This window comes from Myotis yumanensis, unplaced genomic scaffold (assembly GCF_028538775.1).
Source record: "Myotis yumanensis isolate MYYU_CA2020_CCGP unplaced genomic scaffold, mMyoYum1.0.hap1 SCAF_24, whole genome shotgun sequence".
NCBI classification, from domain to species: Eukaryota; Metazoa; Chordata; class Mammalia; order Chiroptera; family Vespertilionidae; genus Myotis; species Myotis yumanensis.
In genome coordinates this window covers 6674830-6697892 of record NW_027223775.1, presented here as the reverse complement: position 1 = coordinate 6697892, position 23063 = coordinate 6674830, and the positions used below count along the sequence as shown (strand labels likewise).

The following is a 23063-nucleotide window of genomic DNA, read 5'->3' as shown; positions in this document are numbered from 1 at the left end:
AATCTCCACCCTGAGTCTAAGGCAGTTGAGATTTTTTTTTTTTCGCTTTAAGTATTACAAAGGGTATTACATAAGTGTCCTTTTTTCCCCCCCGCCCTTGACAAACCCCTACCCTCCCTTTCCCCCCAGTGTCTTATGTCCATTAGTTATGCTTATATGCATGCATACAAGTCCTTCGGTTGATCTCTTACTCCCCTCCCTCCTGCCCCCCAACTCTCTCTGGCCTTCCCAGGCAGTTGAGATTTTTAAGGAGACAGCCAGGAGGGATCATTTTAGGGGTTCCCCATGATAAGGAGAATAAGCATGGCTAACAGGGGAAGGATGAGTGACAGACCACAAGTCCAAAGGTGACTGTTTAGGACAGGTGTCCCACTGCTAAAAAATTGCCATGAGAAACGAGGGGTGACCCTCCAGACTGGGCATCCCAAGTCCAGAAGAACCTGAGGCTGTATGTTCAAGGAGTCTTCTGGCTTAGTGCTAGGAAAACTCATTGAGAGTAAGTGGACAAAAGATTTGATACGAGGAAAATTGTGGAATGTCACTCACTTAGATAAGATTGGCTGGTGTGTGATGGTGGGTCAGCAATGAAGAAGAAGAGGTTCCCGATGCAGTGTCCTCCTTGAGTGATTTGAGAGGGCACATAATGGAGTGAGGCCTAATGCAGGCCAGTGATCATGTCACCCAAGTAGGATTCAGAAGTAACCCCAGAACAAGCTGCTGCTGCCTACTGCTCTCAGAATAGCAAACTCAGGGATCAAACTTAGAATAATGGCAACCTTTCCCCCTGGAATCCTCCTGGTTTTTTGACACCAAATGTTAGGACTGCCAAAGGAAGAATGCACCAGGGCCAAAAGTGGTAAAGGAATATAAACTTACTAGAGGCCCTGTGTACAAAATTTGTGCACTGGGAGCAGGGAGGGTCCCTCAGCCTGGCCTTTGCCCTGTCGCTGTCCAGAACCCCTCACTCCTTACCACCCGCCTGCTTGCTGCTCCTTACCACTCGGCACACTGCTCCTTAGCGCTGTTGCAGAGGTGGGAGAGGCACCTGCCACCGCCGCTACACTTGCCAGCTGTGAGCCCACCTTCTGGCTGAGCAGCACTCCTTCCCCCTTCCCCCTCCTCGCTATGATGCGCACTGACCACCAGGGGGCAGTTTCTGTGTTGAGTGTCTGTCACATGGTAGTCAGTGCACATCATAGCGACCAGTCATTCCACCCATGGTTCCACAGTTTGGTCAATTTGCATATTAGGCTTTTATTATATAGGATTAGGCCCTCTGGAAACCATATGGACTGAGCCCCAAAATGGCAACAGCATCCAGGTTCAGGGAATCAGATATTTTAGAGGACTCTAGGTGGACTTTTTTTTTCTTTTTAAATATATTTTATTGATTTTTTACAGAGAGGAAGGGAGAGAGATAGTCAGAAACATCGATGAGAGAGAAACATTGACCAGCTGCCTCCTGCACATCTCCCACTGGGGATGTGCCCGCAACCCAGGCACATGCCCTTGACCAGAATCGAACCTGGGACCCTTCAGTCCGCAGGCTGATGCTCTATCCACTGAGCCAAACCGGCCTCGGCTAGGTGGACTTTTTTTGGTGGGAAATTGTTTGGGAGGGTTGGGATCCTGGCAGAGTCTAGAAGGAAAGTTATTGGTCTTAGCAAATGGAATGTGTTGTAAGCAAAAGAGAATGTTGATTGTGAAAATGATCTATAGTCAGTTCCCAGGGTAGGGGTATGGATTTAATGATCAGACCTACCAAAGAGTACATTTTGCAATATGTGTAAGCAGTTTTGGTTTCACCATGATGGGCAAAGGCTACTAGTATTTTAGTAGGTAGTGGGCCAAGCACTTTAGATGTTCTGTAATGCAGTGGACAGTTCTTTGCAAAGAATCATTCACAGGGGTGAAAATCCGGTTTTTTTTCAGAACTCTGCTTAAATGGAGTCACTTTTGCTAAATCCATATTACCAAAACAAGACTAAATACTAACCAAATTGTAGTTTCAACCTGGCAGTCTGGAATTTCCTGGTCATTGGTAAGTGTGGTAATTCACTGGATGGACTCCTTTTGTGTCCCCTAAAGAGGGGTAACCTTGTCTGAAACGATTAACTTTATTCCTTCTGCCTATGAAAGCCTTTCATTTTGTATAGCTCCTGAGCTCCTTTTTGCTTGATGGGATTCATGAATAGTTGGATAAAGCCAATTTTATCAATTAATTTAGGTGAATTTTGTTTAACAACATAAGCAAAATATTTTTAACCAGTCTGAATATACTGGGATTTTTCCCCCCAGGACTTTTTGCAACTACTGTATAATTAAGGTAAACTTATTGTTTTCACCTTTTTGGAAATAATACCAGCAACAGGTGACACTATATACAAGAGGTATGAACAGGTTTTATTTCTATTGCCAAATGGGACAAATGCGAGACTATTATTAGCATGATAGTGTAGAATATTTACATATTTACTATTTAAATATAATTATTTTTATTACAAGTAGGTCATTTGGGGGAGAAATTGTGCATCAGTCGTTTTAATTTATATTGTCTATGAATTTAATTTCAGCATGATAAAAATGTTAGGAAAATATTTGCTATAAAAAGGGTTATTTGATTCAGCTGATAAGTTGAGAAAGAGTAAATTGTTAGAATCATCTTTCAATTTTGAAACTAAAAAAGCAGAAGTTTCTCTATGGTGTTTTGAGAATGGACTTATCACAATGGTAGCAGCAGGAGACCTTGATCAAGCATGGTGCATATGCAAAGCTAAGAGAAATGCAAGCGCATTTAAGGAACTGTGCACCTGCTGTCTCTCACTGAAAATCAGGGATTCAGTAGTGAATACGTTTTCTGACATTTGAGGATCATATAGTGCTGAATACGGAGTAAGGTACCTAGACGAGAGCTATTTCTTTCCATTTACCATCCACTGCAGTAGCCTGAGCGTCACTTGGAGCTTGGCTTGGTAACATCAGAATTTCTTTGACTGGCTGATTCCGCCCAGCCACAAAAAAACCTGAGCCCCTTGGCCCCCAAGAGGGTTGTTCACTATCCCTAGGGCCCTGCGTCTAGTGAAGCACTAGCGGCCACAGGACATGGACCGCTGGAGAATCGAAAACCCTATTGTAACCTGAATGCAGTAGCGTGAGGGGGTGGGGGGAGGGGAGGGAGTAAAGGCTGAGGGGAGGGGGGCAGGTCTCCAGGGAGATGAGTTAACTAGCGTCATTCGCCTTACAATTGTTTCATTGTTGGCTCACCACGTGACGCGGCGGCCGAGAGCAATAAATGCTCAGTCCCGGCTAGGAAACCGGAGAGGCCTGGGGTTCCTGGACAAGCCTGGCAGCCTGAGCCGTTAACGCCGGGCTGCTTCGGCCGCCCGGACGACCTGCGGTTTCCACCTCCGCTTTCCGTCCTCCCTCCGCAGAGTGCCTGCGTCCACTGACTCGTCTTCCACCTCTCCAGACAGAAAATACTACTCAAGTCATCGTTGATCGCTGTACAAAGGTATCTATCTACTCGGTTGTAGTGCATTTTGGACTAGTTCCGACTTTGGTAAAGCTAGTTAGAACAGAGAGGTTTTAAGAAATTTACGATTTCAGGAACTGAAAGGGAAGATAAAGCGGAAGATAAAGGGAAAGTTAGAAGAAGGAGGGGAACTGGGAGGGTAAAAAGGAGAGTGGGAAAGAAGAGGATATTTTAACCCTATGTTTAAGATTCTCCCGCTTAACAAAACTATCGCGAGTTTTGAGAGCTTTGGGAACGAGATTAACCAGAAAATCTCGCGACGTTTTGAGTGGAAGAACGGGAGTTAGAAGTAACGGTAGAAATAAAGCAGTTGGTGGTGGTCTAGGCAGGGGTGACGTTAAGCTCTTGTCGTCAGTATACTGCGGCTTTGGCCAAGTTTTCTACCTAGGGAGCTGTAGATATTCTGACGAACTGGATCAGCCGTCGGATACTCCGGATCCTCGCCTCTCTTCAGGCATGAGGCATGTGGCGGTGGAAAACGCGCTCGAGTTAGACCAGCAGGTAAGCCAAAATGTGTCTACAGACAGTATTCGTGGAACCCTTTTTCTTGTTTAACGTTGTTTGTGGCGTAGTGATAACTAACCACCGCCTTTTACCTTATCCTAGTTCCTGGTGGTTTGCGGTGGGTGTTACGGTGGGCGGACGGGGAAAGAAAGTAGGTTTATTAAACTTTGTGGAGGCTGCGTGGAGAATAGACCTTCGGTAGCGGTAATGTTGTTTGTAACTGTTTTTTGGGCCTAGGTGTAACTCGGCCGCGGAATTGGCGGCTTTTGTGTGCTTGGCGCGGTCATTAACTGACCAGTGATGGGATATAGGTTACGACAAAGCTTTTTTTTGTGTGTTTTTTGTATTGAGCTTAGCTCTCATTGACCGGCTCTGATTTAGGCTCTGAGACGTCGTTCACATGTAGGTGGAAGGAGGTTTTCGGCCGCGGAATGTGTGGTGAGGGGAACTGGCATAATGGCGGTAGTACACTAACAGAAAGCCCGGGCCTGTGAGACCCGGGTTGACAATTGACTAAAAAAGATCGCCAAATGGCTATCTTGCTCTCTCCTACGGGCTATTGCCGCTGGGTGGTACGGCAAATGAGGCTGTTTCCGGAGTGAAAAGTTTTGTGACGCAGAAAAGCGGAAAGGGATAGGGGGCGGTGGGTAAAATGGCCGTCGAGCGCTGCTTTTTACCAGTACCTATAGATAATGAAAGTTGGACCCTGGATGGCATTGCTCTGGGTGTTACAGAGTGGAACTGCCTTTTTTTTTCATTTTCAGACAGTAATTGAATGGCCATTTTAGCCGGGGATCCTGCGTTTGGGTGGGGGTGGGGGAGTTGTTACAGTAAGTTGTATGTGTTAGGCATTTGACTCCGGAATTTATCAGAGGAAAAGCCTTTGCATTATGAGGACAGGTGAAGTTTTTGTTCCTAACTTTGTCGTGCTTGAGAAAAACGTTGAAGTAGGATAAAGCCATAGCTTGTTCTTTTTTCTTTTGAAGTTTGGGAGTGAGGATTGGGATATGTGATCTGAAAGTATGTATTAGAGGCTTGTTTTCCAAAGCAGGAAATTTCGATATCCTTCCTCTGGTATTGCTTCCAGAGAAAGTCTCCAGTGAGTCCTTTAGACACTATAAGTGAACTACCTAGTCTTGGAATCTATCTTATACATTTAGTAGGTGGAATTGATTTAGGACAGCATTTTCAGTCTGTTTCAACTCATGAAAAGCATAAACTAATCACCAGAATTCTGCCACATACCAAAAAGATGTTTTAAAAAATTATTTTTTGTAGGGTGTGTGTGTTTTGTTTGTTTTTTCAATCTAAGGGAAAAAGACTTCAGTGTCCCTGACTGAATATCAGGTTTTAAAAATAATTAAGGCACACCAATTGAAAATTGCTGATGTAGGATATAAACCATTTACAAAAAATGTTTGACAAACTTCTGAATTGTAAAACAAAGTTTAATGACACAAATAGATTATACATCTTACTGTGTAACTTATTTGCAGAATTTGAAGGTCTGCTTCTTTTAGGATATTTTCCCACTAATTATATTGTTAACACGTGCAATGTGTTCAGACTTAGTATGTTAAAAAAGCGTATATATAGAAAATCTGATATCAGTATCGAGATCGCATTTGTAACGTTTTCTGTGTAGCTAGAATCCTATTGTTAAATTGTGCTATATGTCATTTGAGTTTAGTACCAAACTAATTTAATCTGGAAAAGTTTGATAATTTAAAGTAATATCTTAATTCATGGTTCATGTAATTTGAAAGTATCTTGAACTTTTTAATGCAGTGTTTTTTTCCTTTGCAAACAGGTGGCAAGCTTGCTTTTTATTTTGGTGTTTTGTGCTTTTTAAAACTTAATGTTTTGGCATGTATGATTATTGTACTGCTTCTAAATAGTTCTTGGTTACATATTACATAATGCAATAGAACAAAGATCCTCTTTTTCCTATGATATTAAAATCCATCAGTGTAAAGGGACAGATAGGAATGGAGATTAAAGATCTCTTTTGAAAGTTTGGGACGTGAGTTGTGCCATTTAGTAGCTTTGTCTTCATAGTGTGGCAAATGACGCAGTGCTAAATGAAATGGCAAAGTACTCTGACTATATGATGGGTGGTGGTGTGGCTGCTTAGGAATTTATCCAAATTAAAAACAGTTGCATAATCTTCAGTGGGTAAAGAAATTAATCTTCAAACTGCCCTAATGTTTTTCAGGTAGACCTTTAGTGTGGTTATTGCAGAACTTTTACTATGCATAGTTGTTACAGGAAAATTTGTTTCTAATGAATGTATTTTGCAAGTATTATACAGTACTAGAGGCCCAATGCAAGAAAATTTGTGCAATAATAGGTCTTCCTTCTCCCGGCTGCTGGCACCGGCTCCCCTCTGGCACCCAGAACCCCGGCTGGCTTCCCTTCTCCAGCTATCTGCAGGCACCAGTACCTGGGTGGGCTTCCCTTGGGCCACCGGAGGCAGCTGGCTTTGTCAGGAAGGATGTCTGGTCTAATTAGCATATTACCCTTTTATTGTAGACTTTAAAAAGCATTCTTACAGCCAGAAAGGCAGACAGGGCAGCTAGCCAGTGAATGCTACTTGGGGTAGAATTGGATTTTAGGACTTGATTTGTCTTTTGTAAGGCTATCTATACTAGACACTCACCCCACTCCCCAGCACACAGAGTGTATCAGCACGTGAACTGTTAACATTTCTCTCTTCCTAGTTTGCTGGTCTAGGCCTGAACACTTCTGATAATCAGAGTAAAGGGGGAAGTACAGCAAGCAGTAAGTAAAAATTACTTTGTTGTCTAGAATCTTTATTAGTACTTAATGTTAATATGTCATTGTAACTTTCTAATTTTAAGTTTAAATATTTCATTTTTTAACTATAAACTTTGAAGTATTCTGGATAATAAACTGGTTGGCTCTTTTTTGAGAGGAAACAGTTAATCATGTTGAAAAAATATTAAGGTAATACATTTTTAGAAAACTTATCTCCAGTATAAATTGTGACCAAGCATGAAAAGGATTAGGATGTGTCTATTTCTCTTGTGAGTTGACCTGAAATGTGTTCTATCTAATAAAGAGAACCTGTACATTTATGTGCTATAGCTACTGCTATTCATTTCCCATAAAGAACTGGAGACTTAATGATATAAGTAGATTGTTCTGATTCTTGGGTAGTAGTTAGAATTAAAATGTCAGCCAAGTTAAAACCTTTTGAAATGAAGATATTATGAAAAGAGGGAGGTGTTTTATTAATATAATAAGGCCCAATGCACAAAAATTCCCCCTGTCTGCCAACACCAGCTTCCCTCCTCTGCTGCCAGCAGGCACCCAGGACCCGGGCTTCACTCCGGCCCGGCTTCGGCTTCATCCCGACATCTGGAAGGATGTCCCATCTAATTAGCATATTACCCTTTTATTATAGATTTACTTACTTATTTTTGAGACTTAATAGTTTAATGTTGGCTAGGGAAAGGAACTTGGTGGTTTATTATTTGGCAGCAAGAGCTCAGCTTGTATCAAGGTTTACAACATCGGTTCTCAACCTGTGGTTCGTGACCCCTTTGGGGGGGTCGAACAACCCTTCCACAGGGGTCGCCCTAACATTTGGTGTGCAGGAGGCAGCCAATCAATGATTCTCTCTCATCATTGCTGTTTCTGTCTCTCCTTCTCCCTTCCTCTTTGGAGTCAATAAAAAAAATACACACTTAAAAAAATTTTAGCTAAGGATAACCACTTTTTAATATATATTTTTTAAATCTTTAATGTTTCCTCCCCCACCCCCCATGAACTCCCTCCAGCCTTCATAACCCCATGTTATGTCAATGGGTTATTAAACATAACCCATTTTTATATATTTTCCCCCAATAGCAAAGTATTTAAAGAAAAGCAGTTTTGAAAGTGTTTTTCTAGTATTTTTAAATAGACATTTTTATAAAATGCTGTGTTTTAGAGAATATGATAGACTTAATTTTACATTTTCTCTTCAGAAGGGCGCTATATACCTCCTCACTTAAGGAACAGAGAAGCGTCTAAAGGTAGGTGGTTATGGCAACTTGAAGGTAACTTTGGGAAACATACACACTTTTTTTCTCTTGTGCTTCTTTACGTTTCCTAATTTTGAAAAGTTGATCTAACATTGCAATAATGGGTTGTTCTTACTAGCATAATTTTACTATGTGCTTTTTCTATATTGATAAACAGTGATATGATTTCACTTTGAAAGAGGTGTTTTTGTGGGGGTGGCCAATTAGATAAAACCACATGGCAATGAAGTCCTACCTTATCGCAGTCTTGAAATGTTGCCAAAGTGAAAATGGGATTATTGCAGAATAGTTAGCAATTAAGATTACAATTTTGGGCACACTCAATAGGGTGGTGGGATTGGCTAGTGTCACCTTTTTGTCTGAACTTTGATAGTGTTTGCCAAAATGTTATTAAAATTTTGATATCTTTTTGTATCTTTAATGTAGAGTGATGAATCGTTAAGTATATGTTGTTGGGTTATTAAGGACATATTGTTGGGATGACAATTTAAGAGCTGTATATTTATAAGATAGGGATATAAAATTTTCAAAAAGGGAAAGTAAAGCCAAAAGGAAAGAAGATTGTTGATAATATAGTGTGTGTAGGCATAGTATTATTGGAAAGGGATAAAAATGAAATGTAGATTATATTTGGGTATTATTCCTTCACATGTAGTTGTAGTTTACAGCATGAAACATTTAAGTCTGTATGTGTTTACCAGGTGGCCACTTTGCTGATGATAGGAATATTCTTTTTTAAAGTAACTGCAGAGTTTTCTTTTTATCATGAGTACTTTCATTGTATCTGGCTGGACTGCATCCAAAATTTAAGTGTTACAGAGGGACTTAGCAGTATCTTAGGAAGTTAAGAAATGAAAGAAATCTAAAAAATAACAATCTTGCCTGGCCAGTGTGGCTTGATGGTTAAGAGTTGACCTATGAACCAAGAGATCGCTTGTTGGATTCCTGATCAGGGCACATGCCAGGTTGCAGGCTCAATCCCCAGTAGGGCACATGCAGCAGGTGACAATAGGTCTCTCTCATCATTAATATTTGTGTGTCTCAGCCTCTCTCTCTTCTCTGAAATTAATAAAATATTTTTTAAAAGCTAACAATCTAAAGGCTATTGGTTAACTGGCTGGCTACTAAAGGAACCATAAAGCAGAGGGGAAGTAACTTCATTAATTTGTAAATGGCAAAACATTTAATAAAATGTTTGAATGTAAACTTAATTGTTGAGTGAGCTTACCCTTGTTGCCTTTCTTTTATCGGTGTCTTCTGGAGTCATGTCCATAGAGAAATAAGGCAAGGGTGGGAGTTTTCTTTTTCCCCTCTTATACCTGATTCTAAGATTATACAGATAGCACAATATTGTTAGACACTTAGAATTTGAAAAACAATATGCATGCGTATGAAATACATTAAGGGTTCTTTTGTTATTTTGGTAATACTGAAACAGGAACTATGGCAATACCTCAGTATGAAATTAACTTTAAAACTTGGAGACATCCATGACGATAGATTGAGCAATTTTAGTTTCTAAATACAAAGGTTATTTACTTTTTAAAATATATTTTCATTGATTTCAGAGAGGAAGGGGGGGAGAGAAGAGAGAGAGAAACATCAATGATGAGAGAGAATCACTGATCGGCTGCCTCCTGCATACTCCCCACTGGGGATTGAACCCACACACAGGCATGTGGCCCCGACCGGAATAGAACCTGGGATCCCTTAGTCCTCAGGCTGACACTCCATCCACTAAGCCAAACTGGCCAAGGCAAAAAAGGTTATTTTTAATGATTTAAGAAGTGGGTTATGAATTTTTAAGAATTAACCTTGTATGGGAAAATCTATTTGCTCTAAATGTTTCCTTATTTTATATTTGTAGTTGTTATTTTATTAAGCATATTTTTACTGATTTTAGAAAGGAAGGGAGAGGGAGATAGAAACATCAATGGTGAGAGAGAATCATAACGGGCTGCCTCCTGCACGCCCTCTGCTGCTCTCATATGACCTGGACTAGAATCAAAACCGGGACCCTTAAGTCTGCAGGCTGATGCTCTATCCACTGAGCTAAACCAGCTACGGCAAGTAGTTATTTTAAATACTCAGGTGTAGTTTTTGTTTTTATTTTATATACTTTTATTGATTTAAGAGAGCAAGGGAGAGTGAGAGTGAGATAGACACATCAGTGACAGAGAATCATTCATTGGCTGCCTCTTGCATGCCCTCTACAGGGCATTGAGCCCGCAACCTAGGCATGCTGGGCATTTGCCCTGATCTCCTGGTTCGTAGGTCCATGGTCAACCACTGGGCCACACCAGCTGTGCTGTTTCATTATATTTGTTAAACTCTCAGGGTGGTATTCATCATTCAGCACATTGTTTTTAGATCTTGAGGTTACTTTGCTTAATACAATTTGTAGAGGAAAAGAGGATTAAATATAGTAAAACAAAAAACAACCTATTTGATACAAACCAATTATTTAAATCTTTTTCCAATGGTTTGATAAAAATAATCTTATTGACATTTTTGTGTCTCTTTTCCTCTTCTACCTCACCCCCCATTACGAGAGGCTAGCTGTGAATAACCACTTAGTTGAAGAGATAGGAATTTTCATGAAAGTATTGTCAACTTCTAATTTTTGCTTTTTTTGGAAGGATTCCATGATAAAGACAGTTCAGGGTGGAGTTGTAGTAAAGATAAAGATGCTTATAGCAGTTTTGGGTCTCGAGATTCAAGAGGAAAGCCCAGTTACTACAGTGATCGTGGAAGTGGATCAAGAGGAAGGTAAATTCTTAGCTTGCCACTATGTGTACGGTAGCAGCTTAGGAATCAACTGTTTGATATATTTTCATTCTTTGTACTTTCCTTGATCTTTAATTACGATGTTTTTTCCCCTTAATAGACCATCTTTCTGTTACAGATTTTAAGCAGTCTTTACCAGGTTTTTTTTATTTCTGATACACAAATTACACACAATAAGAACACACTATTTGACATAATGGATCTGTTACTTTTATGTAATTATGGGTTCTCTGTGGCAGACAATTCTAATGACTGTACCACTGTGAAAAATGGAACTTAAGATCTTAATATCTGTGATTATTCTTGTACAGTTTTTTTCACAAATAAAACTAAAAACCTTAAGTCTTATCACATAAGTTGCTTTTCCTGTATATCCAAATATGACCAGGATAGTTGACATTCATATCTTGTTTTCCTATTAAGTATATTTAGATTACTATAAAATGGATATGTAAAGTACATGTTATAAGTATTATAAAACAGCATGTAAGATTTGTTTAAGCTGAATAATTTTGTAAATAGTTATAAAATATGTATTTTTTTAAATAATTAAAGATGTATGTCATACAATAACCACTGATTAAGCAGAGAGTCTTATTTCACAAATGAGAATTAAAATTGAATGTTGACATCTTTCAAAGGACTTGTGAATAACAATTCAACTCATATAGGAGTACCTGACTAAAAGGTAGTAATATGATATTGGTTAAATGACATACTCTGATCAATTGCTTGTGCTTTTCAGGTTTGATGATCGTGGACGGAGTGACTATGATGGTATTGGCAGTCGTGGTGACAGGACTGGTTTTGGCAAATTTGATCGCAGTGGACACAGTCGATGGGGTGACAGATCAGATGATGATGATTGGTCAAAACAACTTCCACCAAGTGAACGTTTGGAACAGTAAGTTTTTGAAATGTATTTTGATTGTTATGAAACTTACTATTTATTGTAACGTTATAATCATTTAATTTTAGGGAACTATTTTCTGGAGGAAACACTGGGATTAATTTTGAGAAATATGATGATATTCCAGTAGAGGCAACCGGCAATAACTGTCCTCCACATATTGAAAGTGTAAGTTGTATTGTTTTATTTTTTTTTCAATTCTCTGAAGTTACTACCAAAAACTTCATTGAGTTATGAAAAAGGAGAGACTGAAATTAATGCCACCATTATGAGTAATCCTGGAGTAGAAAAATTTCCAAACATAATAAGAACTCAAAACTTTTTTATTGTACATTAGACTCAGAAATCTGTTTTCTTTATAAGTACTATGATACCTTTGCCTAAAATCAAAGCAACTGTAAATTCAATCACAACTCGACATTTAGTTGATTACTTTGTATTTATGTTAGTATAAAACGGGGGTCCTCAAACTGCGGCCCGCGGGCCACATGCAAGTACAAATATTGTATTTGTTCCCGTTTTGTTTTTTTACTTCAAAATAAGATATGTGCAGTGTGCACAGGAATTTGTTCATAGTTTTTTTTATACCATAGTCCGGCCCTCTAACGGTCTGAGGGATAGTTGAACTGGCCCCGTGTTTAAAAAGTTTGAGGACCCCTGGTATAAAACAAATTTCAGCAGATAAAGCATTTCTAGTTGTATATGTATCTGACCTAGTTAAATTTCTTTGACAGTTCAACGATATTGAAATGGGAGAAATTATCATGGGGAACATTGAGCTTACTCGTTATACTCGTCCTACTCCAGTGCAAAAATATGCCATTCCTATTATCAAAGAAAAAAGAGACTTGATGGCTTGTGCCCAAACAGGTAAATACTCTTGATGAAGAATAAAAGTTAATTTTAACTCGGTTTACTCTAAAAATAATTCTATATGGAATATAATTTGTCCTATTATGAGTTTTTTTAAACATTATTTTGAGTTAGATAAAGATTAAATGGAGCTGTCTTTTTTTTTTTTTTATCTTGTTTCTTTGGTTCCTTTTATCCAAACTAGGGTATCTTGAGAAATTCTGTATAAAATTGTCATCCCTCACATTATTGTAAAAGGGTGAAAATTTTGAATGCAGTGGAGGGAATATAATTGTAATAGGAAATATAATATCTTGGATGATCCTATGATCCATAAAAATGTGGATGGGGAAAAGGTGCTGTCCATCTTGCAGTATTTTGGAAATTGGGGAATGGAAGGGTTCAGGTAGTTTAATCTGTAAAACTTGAGTCATCTGTCATGGCTAATATATTTCCTTCTTTAAAAAATAGAATTTTTAAAAAAAAGTCTAACTAGGGCCTATTACCAAACCCAACACCTGTTTTTTAAATTTTATTGAAACAGTTAGACCCTTAGCTTTTATTTTACAAAGCAAGACAGACTATCATACAAAGCCCTTTACAATTTAGACACTTCAGAAAGTTGGATGGTTTACATTTCAACAGTTTATAATAACAAAAAAGTATTAAAATGGGAGTTGTACCAGTACAGGCAAAATGGTTCTTTGTACTAATTAAAATTCAAAGGAATGAATATTGCATTGTTTAAAAGGGATCACAGGCCTGACCACTTGTGGCTCAGTTGCATATCATTGAGTGCAATCAGTACACCCTGAGGTCCCCGGTTCCATTTCTAGTCAGGGCATACGCCCAAGTTGTGGGCTCCATCCGTGATAGGGGATGTGCAGAAGACAGCGATCAATGTTTCTCTCATTGATGTTTTTCTCTCTCTCTTCCTCTCCCTCCCCTCTCTAAAAATCAATAAAAAAATGTTTTTTAAAAAAAATGGATCAAAGAAGTCATTTGGCATTATGTGCTTAGCTGTAAATATACCATAATTTCCAGAAAACTTATGCATTAGAGTAAGTAAATTATCTTTTATTAAAAGAACATTTGAAACACTTTATTAATATTCAAATTTAATATGCCAATATTTTTTTAACAGGGTCTGGAAAAACTGCAGCATTTCTTTTGCCTATCTTGAGTCAAATTTATACAGATGGTCCAGGCGAAGCTTTGAAGGCTGTGAGGGTAAAGGTTTTTGTATAAAACAAGTTATTTCTTTGAAAACATTTTGTAAATACTTGTTCAGATCTTTCTGTAAACTATACCAAATACACTTTTTTTACATTTCAGTACATTTTCTTTTCAGTTTATTTCTTCAGTGAAAACTTGTGGGATTTTTTTATTTTGTTTTGATGTGATTCTTAAATTAAAAGGAATATTGTGTTAGGACTTTTAAAAGGAGTAAAAGTTTTAGGTCTTTGATTCTAATTTATAAAATTGTACTTATTTCTTAGGAAACTGGGAGGTATGGACGCCGTAAACAATATCCAATCTCCTTGGTGTTAGCCCCAACAAGAGAATTGGCTGTACAAATCTATGAGGAAGCCAGAAAAGTAAATATACATTTCATTGATAATTGGCATTTTTATTGATTCTAATGTCTTACGATAACCTAAACGATTCTTTGCTTATAGTTTTCATACCGGTCTAGAGTTCGTCCTTGTGTGGTTTATGGTGGTGCTGATATTGGTCAGCAAATTCGAGACTTAGAACGCGGATGTCACTTACTAGTTGCCACTCCTGGACGTTTAGTGGATATGATGGAAAGAGGAAAGATTGGATTAGACTTCTGCAAGTATGTTAATTTTTATATATGGGGTATACATTTAAAAAAATAGTGGTCATTAATTTTATAGCATATACTAATATTTTTAAGATGGAAAGGTAATTTTAATAATTTAACTATATATTGAAAATTAAAATTACTTTTTTGTTTTTTAGATTCAATTGTTGATAAATTTATTGCCATTGTTGATATTTTTATCTTATTTTTCTTTTTAAAGAAGACTCTCTAACATTTCATGTATTAATAGTACTGGTTTGGTAGTGATGAATTCCTTAGCTTTTTTTTGTCTGGGAAGCTAGTTATATGTTCTTTGAATCTAAGTGATAGCTTTGCTGAGTAATCCTGGTTGTAGGTTTTTGATTTTCATTATTTTGAATATTTTTTATTTCTTCTGGCCTGCAAAGTTGGCCAACTTTCTGTTGAGAAATCAGTTGGCAGTTGTAAGGGAGCTCCCTTGCAGTTAACTGCTTTTATTTTGCTGTTTTGAAGATTCTTTGTTTTTAACCTTTTGCATTTTAATTATGATGTGTATTGGTTTGGGCTTCTTTAGATTCCTCTTGTTTTGGACTCTATGCTTCCTGGACTTGTATGTCTATACCCTTCCCTAGGTTAGGGAAGATTTCCATCATTTTTTCAAAGAGGATTTAAATTTCTCCCTTTCTCCTGCTTCAAGCACCCCTGTGATACAGATGTTGGTACATTATTAATACAGAGGCTCCTTACACTATCTGCATTTAAAAAATTGTTTTATTGCTGGTTTGGTCAGGTGGGGTTTTTTTGCTTCCTTTTATTCCAAATTGCTTATTGGATTCTCAGCTTTATCTACTCTAATGTTGATTCTCTGTAAAATATTTATCATTTCACTTAGTATATCCTTCATTTCTGTGACTGGTTCTTTTTTTATGCTGTTGAGGTTCTTACTAAGTTCAGTGAGCATCCTTATAACCAGTGTTTTAAGCTCTTAATCTACTAGGTTGCTTGTCACCATTGTTCTATTCTTTCAATTTGGACATCTTTGTTTCCTCAATTTAAGCAGCCTCCCTTGTGATTCTATTAAGTCTGGTATTAAGTAGAGATACTATGTCTGGCCTTGGTACTGTGGCCTAACAGGTATACTATAGGGTATAGTGGCACAGCCTCCCTGATTACCCTCACTCGGCACTGGAGGTGTGGCCCTCCTCCCCATGTACGCTGTGTACATGTTCCTCTTGTTGAGCCCTTATTGCTGTTGGCACATCAATGTGAGATAATTATCCTCATGTCAGTTAGCTGTAAGGATTGGCAGCAATCACGAATCTCCACCTACGATGGAAGATCAGTAATGCAGGGGCTAACCCCACAGAGCAGGACTTATTTCAGCAGGGCTCTGGTGCCTGCTGAATTTACCCCTTGGGTGTGTCTCTGTGGAGATGATTATGTGGTGCTTCAATGTGGTGTGAAGCTGTCCAGGCTTTGCGGCATCGCAGGAGGTATAGTCCAGGGCCACTTGGTATGAGATACAAAGTGATTTGCAGATGGCTACTACTTGTGCTGGGCGTGGAGGTGTCTAGGTGGGTAAGATTAAGCTGTAAACCAAGCCTGATTGCTGTTAGTGCCTGTCCTGAGGCCAATTAGTAAGAGGTATGGGGCACACAGAGACCAAATTCTGTTGAAAATCTGAAGCATGAGCCAACACATGCAATTCCTATAGAAAAGCCCCTAGAAACTATTTGTTGAGTCGGGGTGAGGCAGGCTTCAGTGAACCACCGGAGCAAGTCAAAGAACGTGTTAGCCAGGTTGATGGAATTGTGGGCTTTGCGAGGAGTGATTTTCAGGGGAATAATAGCCAGCACTTAAGAGAAAATGCCTTACCCCACCCCAAGTGTTCACCCTGATGCCAAACAATTCAGTTCCTCCTTGTATGTCTCTGCTGCCTTTCAGGCTGCTGCCCTGTGCTGGAGCTCAGATCCAATAAATCTGAGTAAGTCTTTGCACATACCCTTGAAGAGGAACTGTCTGGGAATCCAGCAGCCCTCCCTACTAGTTTTCACAGCCAGAAGTTAGAGAATTTCCCAGGACTAGATGGCCTGGATTGGGACTGGCACCCATCCTCCTCAATGGGGGCTCCTCCAGAGCGGAGCTATTCCTCTTTATTCTTATTTGCCACAAGTGGGTGGGAGACTTGCCTTTCTTGGTTTCTGCCCCTCCTGTCAGTCTCAGTGTAGCTTTTTAAATTCCCTAGTTGTAGAACCCCAGTTACATTTCAGGCAGTTCTGTAGGATGGTTGCTTTTGTAGATTAGTTGTAATTTTGATGTGGTTGTGGGAGAAGGCAAGTACCATTTACGTTTATTGAAAATTATAACCAACTTGTATGATTCATTGGGAAAAATAATGGCTAGTTTGGTGCATTGGTTTTTGTGTTCCACATGTGTTGAAATGTGTGGCTGACTATAGAATGACTATATTAACATAACTATAGACACAACTATACTCAATGATCAGTTTTTCATAAAATTCTAAACTGAGTTTTTTATAACAGATACTTAGTGTTGGATGAAGCTGATAGGATGCTAGATATGGGGTTTGAACCTCAGATACGTCGTATAGTTGAACAAGATACTATGCCACCAAAGGGTGTTCGCCACACCATGATGTTTAGTGCTACTTTTCCTAAGGAAATACAGGTATTGGATATACTTCTTTGAAGACGTTTTTTGTTTACAAGTAATACATTTTCTTCAGATAATTAGAAAAACTGAAATAGATAACTTTAGGGTTTCTTCCCTTTTTCAGATGCTTGCTCGTGATTTTTTGGATGAATATATCTTTCTGGCTGTAGGCAGAGTTGGCTCTACCTCTGAGAACATCACACAAAAAGTAGTTTGGGTGGAAGAATTAGACAAACGCTCATTTCTGCTTGATCTGTTAAATGCAACAGGTAAAATCATCTCTCTGTATAAAACCCTAATATGCAAATTGATCTAACGGGGAACAACTGGTTGCTATGACATGACTGACCACTAGGGGGCAGGTGCTCAATGCAGGAGCTGCCCCCAGCCTGCAGGCCTTGACTGGTGGCGGTGGCAGGGATCGGGGCCAGTGAGCGACGGCTCCACGGTGGGTGTGAGCTGGGGGAACCCCCCCATCATCTGGCCGGTCGCCTCATATATTGGCCCTGATTGCTAGCCAGGCCTAGGGACCCTACAGTGTATGAATTTTGTGCACTGGGCCTCTAGTAAATAATAATAGTGTAAGTTCAATATTTTTGGACCTAGTTCCTAACCTGCCTTTTGCCCACCTTTCCTTAAGCCCTAAAACAAAGTTTATTTTAAATAACTCCAATGTGCATGCTTATTACTAAGGTTGAAGATAACTAAGCTGATAAATACTTAGGTCTAATCAATACTTTATGCTAAGTTGCAATTAATGAAACTTTTATATATAATTTTCAGGGAAAGACTCACTGACCTTAGTGTTTGTGGAGACCAAAAAGGGTGCTGATTCTCTGGAGGATTTCTTATACCACGAAGGATATGCTTGTACCAGTATCCATGGAGACCGATCACAGAGAGATAGAGAGGAAGCGCTTTACCAGTTTCGTTCAGGAAGAAGTCCAATTCTAGTGGCTACAGCTGTGTGTATATTTTCATTTTTTCTTAAGCATGTTTTTTTAAAAAAAAAATATATTTTATTGATTTTTTTTTTACAGAGAGGAAGGGAGGAGGATAGAGAGTCAGAAACATCAATGAGAGAGAAACATCTATCAACCGCCTCCTGCACACCCCCCACTGGGGATGTGCCGGCAACCAAGGCACATGCCCTTGACTGGAATCGAACCTGGGACCCTTCAGTCCCCAGGCCGATGCTCTATCCACTGAGCCAAACCGATCAGGGTTCGTAAGCATGTTTGAATATTGCTTTTTTTAAACGAAGTTTATTTTTCAGGTGGCTGCAAGAGGACTAGATATTTCCAATGTGAAACATGTTATCAATTTTGATTTGCCAAGCGATATTGAAGAATATGTACATCGGATTGGCCGTACGGGACGTGTAGGAAACCTCGGTAAAGTGTTTTTAGTTGACAATCTGACACAAAATCTTAAATACTAGAACACTAATTTCCAAAGGGCATCTGGGACCCCTTTAACATCAGTTGTCATACACTAAAAGTTTTTGTTTTAATTTCTAAGGGTTTAATTGCAAATAATGTTAAGTTTTTATGTTTTACATGTTTAACAATACAAGGCTACTTTATGGAAACCTACATTATATGTTTTTTGTTTGTTGTTTATTTTTCACTCTTATAGGCCTTGCCACCTCATTTTTTAACGAAAGAAATGTAAATATTACAAAGGATTTGTTGGATCTTCTTGTTGAAGCTAAACAAGAAGTGCCGTCTTGGTTAGAAAATATGGCTTATGAACATCACTATAAGAGTAGCAGTCGTGGACGTTCTAAGAGGTACAGATTGTTTTGAGCCTTTATTCTTACTACTATTTACACTGGAAACATAAGAGGAATTGACCACAATGGAAAATGAGTTGAAAAATCAAAAATTGGGATTTAGGGGAGTTAGATGTGTGAATTTTCATTCTCATAAACCATCACACAATGTTTTTCTTTATAGTAGATTCAGTGGAGGATTTGGTGCCAGAGACTATCGACAAAGTAGCGGTTCCAGCAGTTCTAGCTTTAGTAGTGGCCGTGCAAGCAGCAGCCGCAGTGGTGGTGGAGGTCACAGCAGCAGTAGAGGATTTGGTGGAGGTAATATGAATTTTTCTCTTTTATAACTTTGGAAGGAGCTTTTGCCCCCTTACTCTTGTTTTGTTTAATCTTACCTAAGGATTTTTGCCCCCATTACTTTTCAGAGGTAGTGGGAGGGAGGGATGAGAGGGGTCCAGGGAAAGAGAGAGAAACATTAATATGAGAGAACATCGACTGTTGCTTCCCAAACACATCCTGAGTGGGGTCACTGAGCAATTCTGTAACTCGGGTATATATCTTTGACTGGGAATCAAATCCATGACCCTTTGGTGTGAGGGTTGACGTTCTATCCCCTGAGACACACTAGCCAGGATTCACTTACTCTTTTTCAATGTGATAGTGAAGAAATTTTATTTTCAAAGAACACAAAATCCAATATAGTTTTTTTCTTTGAGCCTTAAAGTACTTGAGAAACAAGGGAGATAATTACAGTGGCTAACCTAATCTCTCTCTAAACATTTTTTAATAGGTGGCTATGGAGGCTTCTACAGTAGTGACGGATATGGAGGGAATTACAACTCCCAGGGGGTTGACTGGTGGGGCAATTAAACCTGCTCTACAGTCACATCACCCTTTTAAACAAGTTAATATGGAAACCACATGTAACTTAGCCAGACTATATCGTGTAGTTTTAAGAACTTTCAGTACATTACCAGCTGTGATTCTCCTGAAAAGCTATTGAAGATCAAAGTCACAAGAAGAAAGGAACAGTAACAGCTCCATTCAGAAGTTGGTTGAAAGACTTAATTGCTCTAGCTTGGATTAACTCCCATCCTGCTTATTTTCCATCCTAAGCTGCATTTATAATTTTGTGACTGAGAATCATTTGTTTGTTAATATACTGTAACTTTAGACAACTTATTATTTTGATGTTCTGTTTGGCTGAGTAATGCTCAAGGTATCAATTGTTTTGGAAAAATAAATTTCTGAACTTGGGCTAACACCAAACTTTTGCATAAAGCTGTGATAAACTTACTAGGAGTTACCAATTTATTAGTAAGTATTATAAGATTAAAAATAATTTAGGTAGTAGCTTCTTAGGACTTTTTGGGTATTTACTTGTAGACTGGGAAGAAGAACATCTTAAGCAAAATTAGATTCTAATGTGCCCAAATGGACTATGCTAAAGTTCTGATTGACTTCTCACTCTGTCGTGGGTAAGCACTTAGAAACTTTGTAGTAGTTAAATGTCATTCAGTCATGATGAAGTAGCAGGTACGAATATATCCATGCATTTTCAAAGCACTCTTCAAAACGAATGCAAGTAAATACAGCAATTCCTCTTTCAATGTTTATTAATTGTAAGCTAGGCGAGTGTGGGCGTACTATTATAGGGAAAGTTTAATGTTTGCTTTAAAAAATGTTTTGGGGGAAATTAGATTATTTTAATGCCTGCGATAACTAAAATTGAATTGGTAGAATGGCTGACCATGAGCAATGCCTTGTCTTCTTTATAGACCTGGTTGGATTTTGGTCTGAACTGCATGCTAGTGTTGTTTTTTGGTCAAGAATATATAAGCAGGGAGAATTATACACCAGGCTTTATTTAATGCAGATTCATGTTACTCTGTTAAAGCTGTATTGAAAGGTTAAAATGGCTTACACTTGTAGACTTAGTAAATTTTAGCAAACAAATCCTTGAGATCCCACAGGTTGGAAATATGTACTAAACTGCACCTGGTGTTATTTCTATATAGTGCACTTTTAGTCTTCTTTTAGTTGCATAGGTTTCCATTGTACTTATACTCTCTTTGCTAAATTTGGCCAAAGATGATTGTCCATCACTAAAAATGCCTCTGCCATTTGGAATTCTGTGCTGATTTTATAGCTAGAAAGCAGTGATATTTACAAACTAATTTTTACGGTTGCATAAGAAGGTAAAATTTTCTTAAAAGTGCAATAGATTTTTCAGGAGTATTGTGCCTTGTTCTAAAACTTTAAGTAGGTGCAGTTGACAGTATTAAGGTCATTTGTTACGGTGCTATTTCAATTGGTATATATTTAGACTCTTGTATACTTTGCCCATAACTTTTTACAAAGCACTTATTTTATTGCACATTCAGAGAATTTTATATATATATACATATATATATATACACACACACATATACATATATATATGTCTTGTTGTATGTGTCCTTAAACTTCCAATCTCATTTTATCTCTTGGAGATTGTTGAATGCAGCTTATAAACTAGATTGTAGAATTTTATTTGGGACCATGGAATGATAGTTATGAAGAAACTGTTTGCACATGACAGATTTTAGATACTTTTTGCTGCTAGTTTGTGTAATATTTATTGAACATTTTGACAAATATTTATTTTTGTAAGCCTAAAAGTGATTCTTTGAAAGTTTAAAGAAACTTGACCAAAAGACAGTACAAAAACACTGGCACTTAAATGTCACCATATGTGAAATAATATATTTTGGGGTAGTGTGAACTTTTAATGTTGAGTCCTGTTAAACTTGAGTTCTTATTAAGCAGACCCAGCATTGGCTGTGACTTTCTGACAAAATTTAAGTAAAATTGGCAACTTAAAATTTGCTAAGGTTTTGATACACTTGTCTTAAAAACATTAATGATACACTTTTAAATACTGGTAGGAAGTGTCCACATTCTCAAAGGTTTTGAGTTTTGTTTAATGTGTGTGGGTTTTTTTGGTTTGTTTTTCACTTAATGTCTGGCTTATTTGCAGTCCTCAAACATGTGGTTACCTTTGTAATTCCATAATCTGTGACTTTTACATTCCTTTTTAATCAACCAGTAAATAAGGGTTGGTTTAAACTTGCTGAGTGTAGTCATTGGACCTGAAGTCACTGTAGGTTTTGTAGTTGTTTATTGTATTAGTTTTAGATGCTAGCACTGCACGTGCTGTGTTTATTCTGGTTTTACTAAAATAAAAAGTTGAACACAATCTTTTTGCCATCAGTTGTGATTTAATAAGAGAGATAGAAAAGTCATTATACTCTAAACCTGAGGAATTGGAAATGTTTCGTTATTGGACATTTATTCGTTATCCACCAGAGCTATTTGTAGAGCAAGAAGTACTCTTGTGCTTTTAAGGTTGAGATATGTGAAGCCGAGTTTTTATTGTAAGTCATAGAAATCTGTAAGGCCCAGATTTCTGTGACTTATAATATGCACTGCATTAATCTGTAAAAGGATCAAGAATTAATTGGAGCAGGTCATTTATGCCGGAGATGGTATAGGTACCCAACTTTGATTTCTAATGTTGGTTAGTAATCCATTATTATCGCAGTGATGTAGGCAGCTATATGAATTAACAGATGTTGTAAGAGCCAAACCAGGTTAACATACATGAAAAAGTAAAATTTTTTAAGGGAACCACCCTCAGTGTTCTTTTGTGTCCCCTTCTTGCAACTAACTTGCCATCACTGTAAAGAGTAGGTACTATTCTGATGTCTAACTGTGTAGTTGGCTCTCATCTGTTATTATGCTTTGTATATAGTAAATTATAATTTATATCATACAGGTTCTTTCAGCATTATATCTGAGATAACATATTGTCTGTAGTTAGTCTTGTTTTTTAAAAATATATTTTAGTGATTTGAAAGTGGAAGAGAGAGGGAGAGAGAGAGAGAAACATCATTGATGAGAGAGAATCATGAATCGACTGCCTCCTGCATGCCCTACACTGGGATCAAACCCAGAATCCAGACATGTGCCCTGACCTGGAATTGAATGGTGACCTCCTGATTCATAAATTGACTTTCAACCACTTGGCCAACTTCGCTGGGCTGTTAGTGTTTTGATTGCTATGTAGAACTATGTTACATGCTGAACATCTGGGTTGAATGCAACATGGATTAGTGGGAATTGATAGCAAAGGA

The 23063-nt window shown here is 38.2% G+C and overlaps 1 protein-coding gene across 3 annotated transcripts; it reads left to right on the top strand.

Moving 5' to 3' along the window:
- Positions 1–3329: 3329 nt before the first annotated feature.
- LOC139000591 (ATP-dependent RNA helicase DDX3X) lies at positions 3330–22126 on the top strand. Of its 3 annotated transcripts, none has more exons than XM_070402736.1 (18): positions 3330–3511; positions 3909–4033; positions 6757–6817; positions 8029–8076; positions 10725–10854; positions 11618–11776; positions 11851–11950; positions 12517–12652; positions 13779–13864; positions 14134–14232; positions 14314–14474; positions 16985–17129; positions 17239–17383; positions 17898–18079; positions 18391–18508; positions 18753–18906; positions 19076–19209; positions 19679–22126. In XM_070402736.1, the coding sequence occupies exons 2-18, from the start codon at positions 3989–3991 to the stop codon at positions 19756–19758; spliced, it is 1983 nt and encodes a 660-aa protein (XP_070258837.1). In that variant the 5' UTR covers positions 3330–3511; positions 3909–3988; the 3' UTR covers positions 19759–22126. The 3 variants fall into 3 exon arrangements, with proteins under 3 accessions (XP_070258837.1, XP_070258836.1, XP_070258835.1); XM_070402735.1 differs by having other exon boundaries at positions 3331–3511; positions 8032–8076; positions 19073–19209; XM_070402734.1 differs by having other exon boundaries at positions 3331–3511; positions 19073–19209.
- The last annotated feature ends 937 nt before the right edge of the window (positions 22127–23063 follow it).